Source organism: Sceloporus occidentalis, unplaced genomic scaffold (assembly GCF_023333645.1).
Source record: "Sceloporus occidentalis isolate IW3139 unplaced genomic scaffold, rSceOcc1.0.p SCAF_8, whole genome shotgun sequence".
NCBI classification, from domain to species: domain Eukaryota; kingdom Metazoa; phylum Chordata; class Lepidosauria; order Squamata; family Phrynosomatidae; genus Sceloporus; species Sceloporus occidentalis.
Window position 1 is genome coordinate 21,385,175 of NW_028316988.1, and position 15,081 is coordinate 21,400,255.

The 15,081-nt window shown below is 42.0% G+C and overlaps 1 protein-coding gene across 4 annotated transcripts in view; it reads left to right on the plus strand.

Annotated features, from left to right (window-relative positions):
- FUBP3 (far upstream element binding protein 3) overlaps positions 1–13,220 on the plus strand; it is a 60,990-nt gene extending 47,770 nt beyond the window's left edge. For all 4 annotated transcript variants that reach the window (XM_089535224.1, XM_089535225.1, XM_089535227.1 and 1 more), the window contains 6 exons: positions 824–984; positions 1,585–1,658; positions 2,776–2,852; positions 8,522–8,593; positions 10,225–10,352; positions 11,898–13,220. In XM_089535224.1, the coding sequence (XP_089391350.1) occupies positions 824–984; positions 1,585–1,658; positions 2,776–2,852; positions 8,522–8,593; positions 10,225–10,352; positions 11,898–11,906 (521 nt within the window). In that variant the 3' untranslated portion in view covers positions 11,907–13,220. The remainder of the gene's footprint in view (positions 1–823; positions 985–1,584; positions 1,659–2,775; positions 2,853–8,521; positions 8,594–10,224; positions 10,353–11,897) is intronic.
- Positions 13,221–15,081: the final 1,861 nt, after the last annotated feature.

Consider the following 15,081-nt stretch of genomic DNA (forward strand, 5'->3'; position numbering starts at 1 on the left):
GAGCTTAATGTTCACTTTTGTATGTTTTTAATTGTATTGTTCTTTTAAATTGTAAATTGTAAGCCACTTTGACTCCCAATTTTGGTAGGAAAGGATGATACAAATAAATATAATAATATTGGTCTCAGTGGTGGTTCTGAAAATGTATGCTTCTGACACAAGGGCAGGAGTGCCCATTTCCCAGCTTCTGGTCATTCAGATGTTCTGTTTCACCATCATGGCAAAAACTCAACGAAAAAACCTTCATTCATGACTTTGTCTACTTCACACATACACATCACTATGCATTTTTAAAGTTCCTGTGGCCATAGGAGGTACACTGGTGCCTCGGGATACGAAATGATCGGGTTACGAAATTTCCGGGATACGAAAAAGTTGGATTGGCAAAAACTGTTTCGGGTTACGAAATATTTTTCGGGTTACGAAATTCATTTCGGCGCGAAATTCAAATGCTGCAAAGTGCAGCTATAGGCTTTCCAGTGCTAACGGATTATTTTTCGGGTTACGAAATTTTCGGGTTACGAAAGGAATGGCGGAACGAATTAATTTCGTAACCCGAGGCACCAGTGTAATAGGAAAAGAGGAAGATGGCATTACAGGTGGATAGACTTCATCAAGGAAGCTCTGGCTGTCCTGAGTTTGCAGGACCAAAGTAGGACTGTGGATCACAGCGTGTCTTGGAGGTTTGTCATTTGTAGGGTTGCCATAAGTAGAAGCTAGCTTGGTGGCAATTAACAACAACCGATGTTTAAATGAAAGCATGAGCAAACTGTATTATAACATCTTTCCTCCTCCCCTAACACCTCCTCTTGATCTTTTGCAGGTGGAGAGAACATCAAGAGCATAAACCAGCAATCTGGTGCACATGTGGAGCTTCAGAGAAACCCACCTCCCAACACAGACCCCAATGTTCGGATATTCACCATTCGGGGTGTGCCCCAACAGATTGAGCTTGCAAGACATCTCATAGATGAGAAAGTTGGTGTGAGTACACATTTACTTTCTGAATGTTTCTAGCTTCTGCACCATGTTAAGAGCCAGAGGTGACCAGAAAGCCTTGAAATGATCACAAAGCAAATGCTGGCAAGGTCAATGTGTGCAGCATGGTCCTCTGCATAGTTTGTTTTTGTTGGCATTCCTCCCTCCAGTGTAGCATAAAGAACAAAAGTCAGAAACATAGAGTTGTCCAGCTCCCTGCAATGCAGGAATACACAAAGCACCCCCCAACCGATGGCCATCCAGCTTCTGCTTAAAAGTCTCTGAAGAAGGAGACTCCACCAAACTCCGAGGCAGCATATATCGCTGTTGAAAAGCTATGACCATCAGAAAGTTACTCTTGATATTTAGGTGGCATCTCTTTTCCTGTAGTTTGAATCCATTGCTACTTGTCTTAGCCTCTGGAGCCATGGAAAGTGAGTGGCAGTGAGTTGCCCTCAATTCCAGTGATAGAGAATCCCCATAAGCCTAAATCAGTGCAAGCTTTCCAGCTGATACAGGAAATGTTCAGTAGCTACATAGTCTGATAGAGTAGGTGAACCTTATCTCAGGAAAGGAGAGGTGAATGACTCTTGTTTTTTTCCCCAGGGTACTGGCCTGGGTGGACCTGGAGGTTTCGGCCAGAGTCCCTTTAGCCAACCACCCGCTACACCTCATCAAAAGTAAGTTGTCCTGCTTACCTTTGTCTTATTTTGGACTCTTTGTTTTGACATGGTTGCTGCTTCTAGTAGTGATCGTCCATATAATACAGAGATTTTAGGACTTTGTTGTTGTTGTTGTCTTCAAGTGGATTTTAACTTACAGTGAACCTAGGGCAAACCTATCGTGGATTTTGGCAAATCTCTCATGGGATTTTCTTGAAAAGATTTCGTCAGGGGAGGTTTGCCATTTTCTTCCTCTGATGTTGAGAGAGGGTGACTGGTCCGAGGTCACTTGGGGGTTTCTGTGGCTGAATGGGGATTTCAACCTTGGTGTCCTCATACAACTACACCTCACTGACCACAGCTCCCTAAATGCTAGCTGTGGGTAACTGAGAAATTGAAAAATATATATATATATATATATATATATATATATATATATATATGAGAGAGAGATTCTAGAATCAGAGTTGGAAGAGACCACAAAGGCCATCCAGTCCAACCCCTTGTTGTGCAGGTACTCTCAATCAAAACATACCTGACAGATGGCCATCCAGCCTCTGTTTTAAAACCTCCAAGGAGGGAGACTCCACCACTCTCTGAGGAAGTGTGCTCCACTGTCGAACAGCCCTTATTGTCAGGAAGTTCCTCCTAATGGTGAGGTAGAATCTCTTTTCCTGTAGCTTGTATCCATTGTTCTGAGTCCTGTTCTCTGGAGCAGCAGATAACAAGCTTGCTCCCTCCTCAGTATGACATCCCTTCAAATATTTAAACAGGGTTAGGACATAATAAGTCATAATATCCATCTCATCAGGGAGTATGGTCCGGGGAGAACTTAGATGTCTAGATTTGAGGAGCCTGGAGATCCATATTTGGCCAGCCAGGAACCCTCTGACTTGGGTGTCTGAAACTTGACAGGGTGAAGAGCACTGCATAGGTCTCTACTATGATCTGTACTGTAGAGCATAGCATAAGCTGCTACTTTTCAAGGTGACTTGATCCATTTGGAGGAAGCTGTGTGTTTCTTGTAGCTCCTAGAGTGAGGAAGTGGCTTCCCAACCCTCCCCCTCCTGGTCTCATTTCTTGACAAACATGGATAAGCCCTGTTTCTCATCACTGACTGTTTTGTCACCCACAGTGGTCCTCAGGCATTCATGACACAAGGCTGGGGTGGCACCTACCAGACGTGGCAGCAGCCTGGGCAGCAGGTTCCAAGTAAGTAATACCTCTTAACCTGACACTTTGGGGCAGGGGTAGGAAAGGCCACTCATCTATAAGTGAATTAGCAAAAAAGATTCAGGAAAAGTGGCTTCTGGCAGTGTGACTATGGCCACAGGAGCCTGTAAAAAATGCATGGTGGTATGTATGTGTGGAGTAGACAAAGTCATGAATGGGAGCTTTTTCATTGAGTTTCTGTCATGATGGTGAAATTGAACCTCTGAATGGTTAGATGGCTGGGGAATAGGCACTCTTGTACTTATGCCAGAACTATAATTTTTCAGAAACATCTAAAGTGGCATTTTTGGAATCAGAATGCTGGGTTAAAAACTGTTGTCTGCATAATGCAGAATGAGGCAGTAGAATTTTCATTTAATGTAATAGTAAATTCAGACTGCAAACAGAGTCAAGTATGTTGAATTGTTCAACATTTCCTTTCCTAAAAAGATGGCCACATGTAGAAAAAGTGGCCCTCCATGAGAGGTTTCCATAGAGGGCCATCTCTTTTCTGGCATATGAGCATGGTTTTTGCTACACGTTAGAAAATTTGGTTGCTGTCCATACCTCCCTCCTGGCATTCATTCTGCATAGCATCTAGAAGGTCCCTGAAGGCAGTTCTTATTCTAAGTGACAAGCATGGAGCTACATAACAGGAAACCCACATTAGTCAAAGGCTTCCATGCCTAAGAATAGAGTCATAGAGTGGGAAAGGATCATCCTCCCCAACTTCCTTCAGTGCAGGAATACACAACCCAATCACTCCTGTGAGATGCCTATCCAATTCTGTTTAAAGATCTCCAAAGATGGCAAATCCACACCTCTCCAATAGCTCTTACAGTCAAGAAGTGCTTCCTAATGTTAGGTGGAATCTCTTTCTTTGTAATTTGAACCCACTGGGTCATGTTCTAATCTTTGGAGCAGCAGAAAACAAGTATGCTCTGCTCCATCTTTCACATGATATCCATTCAGATATTTAAAGAGTGGTTGCCTGTTCCTGGCTGAAGTGGAGCAACCCTGCTCTTACAATTGCTGATGTTCCATAAAGGGCCAGCACTTTCAGATAAATTCACAAGCTGTTTCTTATGAATGTTGTGAGAAAGCAGGCATCAGCAAGTGGCCCTTCTATTTCTCAGCCAGCTGCCTGCCATGTACCTGATAATTCAGCTGTGGAATATTGTTTGCAAATGAAGTTTGGTGGAGCTTCATCTCCAGGCCACACTCATTTGGGCAGTGATATCACCACACCACCAAGTCTTGACCTTTTAGGTCATGCTACCATTTACCTTGGAAACTGAGGAAAATTAAACCCACGCTTCCTGCTGCACTTTTGCATCCCAAGCATTCACATATGTTATTCCAGAAAGCCTTGAAGCAGAACTGCATACCCCAACATGGCCAGCCAGGATGGAATTTAGGATAGATTACTAGTCCAAAGCCTTGCCAAAGTCTACCTAGCAAGTTTCCAACTGAAACAAGATTTGAACCAGCAATTTATTCTTGGCTGACAGCTTATTCTTAACTTCTGTAACATTTCTACTACTGGTGTCAGTGCTCTTTCTGCCCCTTCACTCTGCTTCATTCTGTGCTTGCTCTCTCTCTCTCTATCCCTCACTGAAAATGGATGGGGTCCCTTGGACTGCCAGCAAGGTTTTAGGCCAAAACTTTGTTTCATTAAAACTGTGACAGTGGTGGTACAGAAAGTTTGGCTTGCTTTGAAACCTAAGCAAGATTTTTTGGTCTCACTAGAACCCTTTCAGTGTAGCCCTGTGTGCATTCATACTACAGTTCAGTGGAGTTTGCTGCCAATTAATGTTAAACCATTAAAGGTGAATAAACAGCTTTGCCTCCATTGCACCACACCTTAAAAGACTTAAGACAGTGATAGGCAACCTCACTCCCCCTGTATCCCACTGCAACATAGTTTCCCTACCTTCATGCAACATCTCCCTTTTAAAAAGGTTTAAATACCCCCCTCCTCCAAATTGCGGTGTTTTAAGCTAAAATATGCCGGTATTTTTTTAGCTTGCCCTCTTTCCTTTGGCTTTCTAGCACTGGCTGAGGGTAATGCAAGTTATAATCAAGCATGTCAGCCATGGCCTGGGATTAGGATAGCTATTGTCAGATTCCACCTTCTGCCCCAGCCTGAATAGCTGATGGTGTCAGCAGGTGAAAGTTGCAATCCAATGCCCAAAAGTCTGTGTGTTTCCCCAGTCCTAGTGTAGACACAGATTGTGCTTTACCTGAACCCCTGATCAGTGTTATCCATACCCCCTTCCCCCATTGGGCAACCCCACAGATTTGCTCCTGATTCTTCAGCACTGCCATTTGGAGATGGAAGAGAGAGGCTCGTCCCTTCTTGGAAAACAATAACTCAAATGGGAGAAATACCCAGGCATACATCACATGCTAAAAATGTCTCTTGCAGTATGAATGAGCAGTGCCACTCAGCCAACTGTTGGTTCTGCAAAGAGGGTATTTCCTTGCCTGACTGCTGCTAAACCTCTACTGCCCAGAGTGCCTCGCTCTGTGCTGGTGTTGCTCCCTGCTCTGGATTGAGAAAGAATAAATGAGGGAAATTGAGCAGAGGAAGATGTGTGGTGTGGTGGGCTTCAGTGCTTTCTTCTCCTCCTCCTCCTTCCTCCTCCAGATCACAATGGCACCCAGTCAGGCCAGGTGGAATTCTCCAAGGCTTGGGAGGATTATTATAAGAAGCTAGGTAAATAACCTGATGCCTGCTCTGCTTCCTCATGGCTCAGTTTTCCATTTCTTTATCATGGCATTCCTCTGTTTCATTTCATACGGCTCAAGACATGCATGCCTTGGAGACTTTCCACACCTTGTGTTGCATCACCTCCTGTCCATGTGCAATAAGAGCCCAAAGAAGCCACCCTGCAGTTGTTTATGTTGCACAGTTCTCTATAAGCAGAGCAAAGTAGCCTGCTGCAAAGGGTAAAGGATTAGTGGTCCTCCTCACACAAGGGGAGATAGACAGCAAACTTTCCCTTCTCCCTGCACCTTTACTGCACACAGACCTGTTTGCATTCTGGACATTTCTTCTTCAGTCTGTTAACTTTGACTGTTAACTTCAAAATACTGCAACCTATTAAAACACTCCTATTCCAAATAGAGTGTGTATGTGTCCTTTCAAATAATACCAGTATTTTAATGCTGAAGTTCAGTCTGTATGAACTGTGCTCACACATAAGAACGATTAACATTTATTCCCCCTTCTGCCTGTGAGATTGGGAGGGGTGCAGTTGTCCTCTTCCCCCGATCGCTACATGTCCTTTAGATTTTAATTACTTTCTGACCTTCAGTAAATGAGCCAGCCAAGGGTGAAAACACCTTGCCTTTAGACATGGGTTTTTCAGCACCTCCTTTATGCCATTATGGATTGTCATTCTGTGTCTACATGGCAGGAAAGATTTTCAAAGGGAGCATTTTGTTGACATCAACAGGGGAACCGTCAAGCCCAACCTCTGACTTCTCCCGTTGGCGAAATCCTTTTAGGTATCTTTAACGTGCCCAGAACCAGCCTTCTCTTCTTCGTCCATTCTTTATCCCTTGCACCTGTTTCATCCTTCCAATGTGTCATCATTCCCTGCTCGCCAGGCTTCAAAAACAAAACAGCCCCCCCACCCCCGTTTCCATGAAATGCCATGGTGTCTGGTCAGAAGGTGTTCCTGCTTCACCTCAGCTGTCTTGCTTCCTGTAAACATTTGCAGTTTCTCATGAATACCATTGACATTTTCATTGTTTTCTTGCCATTCAATCTGACTGACTGCTTGTGTGCTCCACGATTTCCTTCTCAGTCATGCACAGTCAGAAAATGATTCTAAAATGAGTTCAGGATCTGCATACCCTTTAAATTCCAGCTATTGTTTCCTTTTACCATTTTTAATGGTTCCGTTGAAGGAGCTAGCCCTCCTAGTTCTGCAGGCATAATGCTGACTGTAGATCATGGTCTGCAAATCAGACCTTGGAAATGTATCTGTGCTCGTGTTAACATCTGGAGGGCACCAGATGAGAAAAAGCAGCTCTACAAATAAATATTTGGTGGTAGCAGAAAGTATGCCAGAATTCTGAGATTTGGAAAGGAAGGTGAATTTAAAGGATGAGACTGAATTCTTAGCTGTAAAACAGAGACAGGCATGACAAACAACTGCCAAAGTGCAAAGATTTGTTTTAATGTCCTGAGAGATTCTGGTGGCAGCTCCAGAGATGGTGGAATTTGAACTACCAATAATTGGAGCAAGGTCTATAAATGACTGGTTCTAATCCAGGGTTCCTTGGATTTTGTGATTTCCAGATGTGTTGATCCATCTTTCTCAAAGTTCTGTGCATAATTAATGACCATGCTGGCTGGAGAAGATGAATGTTGTAGTCCAACATGTCAGGAAGGCTTTCCTGACCATGGAAAAGAGGGACCATTTCTTGTGACTTTTAAAAAAATAATGAACTAGAACCAAAAGCTTATTTTATCTATTGCAGAGCCCAGCCTTACATAAGCAGCTCTGTGTGTGATATCAGATGGCAGTTGAGGTTCTTTTCAGTTCAGAATTGCATGGCCTGAACAAGGGGGAAGGCCACTGATTTGAAAGTTATGTAAGTCCAAGGCACTGCAGCCTGCTGATCATGACTTGGAAAGCCTTAGGTCCCGACTATCTGAAAGACTGTATTTCCCTATAAAAATCTGTAAGAACTCTTCAGGAGACGGTGTTCTCTCGGTCCCAGCACCATCACAGCCTTGCATGGTGAGGACATGAAGGAGGGCCTTCTCAGCAGTTGCTCCCATCCTCTGAGCCTCCCTTCCAAGGCTAGGCTGGCCTCCTCCCTGCTCTCCTTTCACTGACAGGCAAAGACCTTTTTGTTCCAGCAGGCATTTAATATGTAACTGCCCCAGGGAGGTTTTTTTATCGGGGTATGTGTTTTATTTATTTTGTAACTTTTGTTTGTTTTAAAATAATTTTATATTCTTTTAATTGTGACTGTTTAAATTGTTTTAAAAATTTGCATTGCTAGATTTTAATTGATTTTCTTCTGTGAGCTGCTATAGGTCCTGCTTCCAGAGAAAGATGCATAGAAAATTAATTAATTGGACATAAGTGTAGTTCCTTGTTGTTCTTTGGACCCTGCCCACTATTTCCTTCATTCTGCTTGTTCCTCACAGAACGTTTGATAAATACAATGTTGTATTGTTAAATAGCCCAAAACTGCTCACAGCAGAAATGCAACAGACATAAAGTGTCAGTAAACCATTGTTGCTGAGTCCTGATTTTTAAAAAAAAATTTTTTTAATGTATTTGGTCCCCTTCACCACAGTCTCTGAAGGAAAGCAGCATCCTCACCCTCTAAAATACAAGAGAAACTCCTTGCAGGAAGTTAGCAGCCTGACTTCTCTCAACCGTCAGTCTCATTCTCCAGAGTTCCTCTCCCTAAACTCTTGTTTGCTTCCCTCTGTTTTTTCTGCTGTGTAACAGAGGGAAAGGCTTTTTAGGGGACTGTAAGCAGCTACCTATTCAACGTTGCCACCTTCCCCTTCAGAAATGAAGCTAACAAGCCTGGTATTATTTCAGAGGGGAGGGATCTTCTTGCATACTCAGCAAAGTGTGTGTGTCAAGCAAGAAAATGACTATCTCTTGTCTTCCGTGGTATCTCTTATCCAGGTCAACAAAGCCAGCAGCAAAATAGCCAACCAGACTACAGCAAGGCATGGGAGGACTATTACAAGAAACAAAGTGAGTAGAATGGGGGGGGGGCATGCTTTGCCGCTAATTTTTCTGCAGTGGTGAGCCAGATGTTACGTCTTTCCTTCCTCGGCTTTGATTTTGGACTGGTTTACTTTTGGGCAGGTGTCAGCAGTGGCCAGAAGTGAATTTGCACAACTAAAATGAAAGTGCCAGCTGTTTCAGTTTCTTGAGAAGTCACACCTAGCTACAATGACACGTGCCTTGGTTACATCCTTTTGGGATTACTGTACCATATGTGGAAACTGTTTGGTGACTTTGGCAGGTCCAAAATGCTGCACCCAGAGTACTGAAGGGGGATGACACCACTGTTCCTCAAACACCTACTTTTTAACAGAAATGGGCTCTGGCATTCATTTGCTTCCCTTTAAAATGATTTAAAAGATAGTGGGAATGGGGTGAATCTCAGTGGGAGGAGAAGGTAGAGGCCCCAGAATTGTTTAAAATTCTAATTTCAAAATTTAAATTTTTTTAAAAATTGAATTTTTAAAAAATTATTCTATTAAAATATTCTATAAAAACATCATCTTTTAACCAAATCTTCACTATGCATATGTAAATATATTTAGGGTGTGCATATGATACTGTAATTTGAAGGTATAATTTTAATTTTGCTAGTTGTTTATGTCACAACTATTAGCATCACACTCAGTGCTATATGGGAATTACAGTTTACGAGTAACATTAGTGCAAAAAAGCATTGCTAAGGATTCTGTATGGTGTCAAACGGGAGGAGGTCAGTGGGGTGGGTGACACCATGAGTGACCGCACCAGGTGACATCAACGCTAGGGATGCCACTGGTTGAAACAACTCCACCAACTGCTGCTCTGTTCCCTGGCAGGATTCAAAGTGCTGGCTTAAGCCCTACACAGCTTGAGTCTAGACTATCTGAAAGACCCTATCTGCCTCTGAACCTGCCAGAGTTCTAAGTTCTGTGGAGGAAGGCTTTCCATTGGTCCCACCACCATCACAGGGATGTTTAGTGAGCACACAGGAGACTAGGTCTTCTCAGTCACTGCTCGCAAGTTGTGGAACTCCCTTCTACAAAAGGTTCAGTTTGCCCGCAGCTTTTTTATTAAGGCAGCCCTTTAGTTTTTAACTTGTTGCAGCAAATGTGTTTTTAAACAGTTTTTTTAACTTGCATTGTCAAAAAGCATGGTTGTTTAAATGTGTTTTAACTTTTGGATTAATAAGTTTTGGGTTTTGTTGGGAGGAGCAGTGAAGCAGATCTGGGAGATGGAAAATTGGGCCTTGGGCCCTCTGAAAGGGCTCAGCCAACCCCTAACACTGGTGAAGGGCCAGTTTGCATGAATAGTGTGAGCCCAACCATTTTAACAATTGGGTTTGTGTGTGCTCTGCCAGTCTTAACTGACTTCCATCAAGAAAACCACAGTCTACTGTGTGAGGTGGCTAGCATCTGCCAGGGTGGTGCTTCACTTCACCTGTTTAAATCATGGCTTCACAATAAATGTTTGCTCTTCCCAGTATTAGGGGAACCTTCTGTCATTAAAGATTGTTCCCATACATAAGGGATCTGGATGGGGGATGACAATGACACACTTACTTTTTCTCCCACTTCGTGTATGTGTTTATGTTCCTTTTCTTCCTCCCTCTCCTCCAGGTCATGCTGCCACTGCTGCTCCTCAAGCAAGCTCCCAGCCAGACTACACGATGGCCTGGGCAGAGTATTACAGACAGCAGGCTGCTTATTACGGGCAGACATTAGGGCAAGCTCAGGCTCACAGCCAGGTGGGTATTTCTGTCTCCCTGTTGTCAGTATCTTGAACATCTTCCCTCATGGCTGTTCCCTTTGAGTACATCTATAGAAATTAACCAGGTCCTGGATTTGCTCATCATTTGTAGCAGAGCAGTCCCAAAGACCCCAAATCCCTTTCCAGTTTATGGAAAACATCTCTTCTTATTCACCTGATAGGAAAATGCACACAAATCTGGGATGTGTGAAATTTGGCTTGAAAACAGTATATTTGACAATGTCTTAGTAGATTACAAGCTAAAATGAGTCAACAGCCCAAAATGGCAATGCAATCAACGAGTCTAGTGTCCCAGCCAATAGAAGTTGTAGACCCATTGGGTTCAGAATTTTGTACATGGTTTTCAGGATCTTCAAGAGTGGAGTTTTTCCGGCTATACCTGGAGATGATGGGGATTGTTCCTGGGGCTTTCTGCATCCAAATCAGTGTTTGCTGCTCTTTGACCGTAATAAAGTTATTGTATTGTGTACAAAGCAGGTGTTCTGCCACTGAGCTACAGCCATGGTGGATTGATCTAATCTCAGTGACAGCAACTTTCAGGAGGGAAGCATACCTCCTAAGTCATTGGTTGCCCATTGCCATGCAGGTGATCCATTACAGTTGGCTCTCCACATTTGTGCCTTTGACTTTTTGAAGATTTGATTAGTATGTTCTTTCTAGGAATCTCTAGGTCCTTCAATGTGACTCTTCTGGAAGTTGATCACATGGAGGACTTAGCGGGTCCTAGAGAAACCACATTTGTAGGTCCTTCAGCATGATTCTGTAGTCAGCTTCTGGCGATGTTGACCAATATACAAACCACTACATAATGTCTTTCATTTTTTATGTGCCTTCAAATTGACTCTGACTTATGGCGACCCTTTCCTAGGGTTTTCTTGGCAATATTTTTTCAAGGGAGGTTTGTCATTGCCTTCCTCTGAGGCTGGGAGAGCATGACTTACCAAAGGTCACACAGTGGGTTTCCTTGGCTGAGCATGGCTTCGAAGTACAGTATGATCTTTTGAGATCTATGATTCTATGACCACTTTTCCTGCCTGTTACAATGGATCATGTTTTGCTGAACTAAAGCCTCTTTCTTTGGAGGCTTTTAAACAGAGGCTGGGTGGCCATCTGACAGGGATGCGTTGGTTGTGAGTTCCTGCATGGCAGGGGGGCGTTGACTGGATGGCCCTTGTGGTCTCTTCCAACTCTACAATTCTATGAGTCCTAATCCAGCAGTCAGTGGTTATCAATATCAAGTGTTTTCTTGGCTAGATTCCCATAGCTGAGTAGTCCGATGTATGTCTTAGAATCATAGAGTCGTAGAATTGGAAGAGACCACAAGGGCTATCCAGTCCAACCCCACTCTGCCATGCAGGAACTGTGTCTTGGAGCATCCTTCTCTATCCTGGTGCCCTCTGGACACATTGGTGGCCTTGCCAGCTGGGGATGATGATAACTGTGCCCTATGGAGACGGGGAAAGATTGTTAATTTCACTGAACATTTTGAACTCAAGTACTTTTCTCTTTCTTTTCCTTACAGGAGCAGTAGAACAACACCCTTGATATCCCCCCCACCTTCCTCTCCCCCCCCCCCCCGCCCCTTTTATCTCGGAATCATTGTGAAAGCAAACCTTTTTTGTAACAGAGGTTTCTAGATTTGCAACATTTTGATGACGACTCTTCGGGGGGTTTTTTGGTTTTGTTTTTTTGGTTTCGTTTTTTTGTGGAACACTAGTTAGGATTATCTATACTGAACTTTTTCTAAGAATCAGGAACAATTAGTAATGCGTACTAAACTTTATGGACATGCTGGGTAATTACATTTTTTTGGTTTAATTTTTTTTTTCTCCATTCCCAAATTTATAAGGAAAAAAAAAAAGGACAAAAATTAACGAAACTCCGGGATCCTTTTTCTTTTGTGTTGTTTTGTTTTGTTTTGTTTTGGAAAGAAGCCAGTAACCAACCATCTGGCGTCAAAAACGTAACCCCAGAACTGTGACATTTCAACAAGTGGTTTTTGTGGATTCCCCCCCAACCCTTCTTCCTTGTGTTTTTAATTTTAAATCTCTTTTCTGTAATTACAGAAATTAAAAAAAAAAAGGCTTGGAAGTCTTAGGTGGTATGTAACAAATTCTAAAAAATGAAAAAAAATGAAATTTTAAACAGTATTTAAATATTCTTAAATATGTAAATTCATTAAATATTTTACTTCTAATTTCTTGTACCTTGGCTGTCTTTTTTTGATTTTATTGCATTTTTTTAAACAAAAAGAACTGAACTATGATATGTATTGTAATTAATTATGTGAATTCTTTATCAAGACAGTTCCTGTTTTGCTGTCAGGCTGGTTATTGTGGGGGGAATTTTGTAGGGGGTTGTATAATTTCTAGAGGTCTAAAGGGGTAATATAAAAAGACAAACCAATGTGTTAATTTTTTTTTTTAGTGATACCGTTTTTCTTTCCATGTCTCCATTGTTGGGTTGCATTTGTGTATCTAAGACCTCCAAGCTTGTCTAAAAAAAAACAAAATACAAAAAAAAAACACACAACAAAATACTTTTTTGTCTATTTCAGAAATAAATACTGTTATTTTTAATATTAAGATGAAACTGCTATTATTAGTACCTTTAACGAACACTGTGGAACATTAAATCATATGAAATAGTAGTAACTATTTTTTAATTCCAGGGTGTGTATTTGCTTTTCTTCCCCCCTGTTTTTGTTTTTTTGTTTTTGTTTTTAAGTATTTTCTTATCTTAATATTTGTCAAAAATTTACCTAGAGAAATAAAAATGAAATCTAGTATTAACCACAAGTATGCTCTAAATAATTTTTTGATTTAATAAAAGGGATAATATGGTTTCCAATGTTTACTGTAGTGTTTTCTTGTACAGATAACTGTATTTTTGAAGAAGAAGAAGAAGACAAATGGGGAAGTAAAGCTATTTTTTTCTCTCGACATTTTTAATTGACCTGCAGGACATTCCGTTTTGAATTGTACTGAAGTTGCTGTTCTAGGATCCTCCTCTTCCTCTCCCCATTTCTTTATAATGCTTGGAATGTCTAACTATACAGAAACATATTTGGATAATATTGAGCATGATGTGTTTTAAACAACAGAAAATTGTTCTTTTTATTTGACTGACAGTTGCATTTTACACTCTCTCTATAATAAAAAACAAATTCCACAAGGTAATTGTGGGTTAAGTATGAAAGTCTGTTTGGTCACTGCTCCTCTTCCTCAAAGGTAGCTGACAGAAGCAGCGTTTAAAACCAACCCGGCTCCTATCCCATCCGATCCCAGCAATTTGGTTTCTCTTGTTTGTTTTCTGGGGTGTCTGGTTAGTAATATATTCATTTACTTACTTGCTTACTTACTGTTAAGCTACTTGGACCCTCCACTGTTTTGTGCATAAGAGCTCTTGTCTTTCCTGGCGGTCTCTGCTTAGTGTGGATAGGGTCTCTTTGATCCAAGTAGCCACAAAAGAGTTTCCTGCAGTCCCTCGCTTCCCTGATGCAAAGGGAAACGTTCTGTAAGCATGGAGATTGTGCGACTGTCCTTTGCAGCGAGGGTTTCCATATGCACCAGAGCTTGACAGGGTATCAGATAGGGATGGAAAGAGTATTAGGAATTATTTGAACAACAATAGAAAAAAACAGTTTTTCGAGGTTGAGAAGACACAGTTTGGGACTTATTCTGTGCAAAATCCACATCTGGTTCTTGTATACAGGAAGCAGGTTTTCTCTGTACGAAGTAATATTTCCGCATTGAAATATTACGCTGCTTTCTGTACAAAACAACCGTGTGCAGATTTTGTTCAGGATAAGTCAAATGGCGAATAGCCTTTGAAAAGGTCAGTTTTCCAAGACTTTCTCACAGTGGAAGGGAAATAGCTAAAATTTCTTTGCAAAGAAACTGAGTGAAGAATTACTTCCCTTGTGTCAGGGATACTATTCTCTCAGTTGTAAGAATGTGAATGGAGAGAATGGTGCTGAGTCAGACCAAAGGCCTAAGTAAGCCAGCGTTCAGTTCCAACAGTAGGCAACCCATTACCCAGTGCCTTCTCCCAGAACTGGCCGTAGATCCAGGCCCCTCCAAGTGTTCTTTAAGTGCCAGACACTGACACAAGTTACTGCTGTAGCATACACTACTTTGAAGGTAAATGTTGCAGCAGGTTGTCCATAGCAGAGGAGACTTCCAGCATTCCAAATTCTACTCTTACTTATCCCTTGACTAACAATCAAACCCAGTCTCAATTGCTGGACATATAGGAAGCCCTTGCACCATCTTTTCCCCTGGGGAGGCCAGTGGAGGATGGATGGTGCAGAAGCAAAGAAAAAAAAATCAAGAGTACAAGCATGACCCATTTCTGTTAGCTATGAGAACGGCACAAGCAGCTTAGCAACCAGGGAACATTCACTCCTTGCTTTCACATTCACGGTCTTTCTATATTTTCACAGACCCAAACTGCCAAGGGAAGACAAAAAGGATCCAGCAAGGTCACTAATACAAATTAACTCGTGTTATTGGGGAGCTGTTAATGCTTGGCCATTATGCTAACAAGAACTCTCAAACCCATATGCCTTGTGTCATAGGCCCAGCTCACTAGACCCAGTATCACATGCAAGGTGAGCGTAGCCTTGAACATACATTCCCCAGCAAACTGGTTTTGGGAGGCACACTGTTCCTGCTGATGGAGCTGATATGCAGCTGCTATGATTA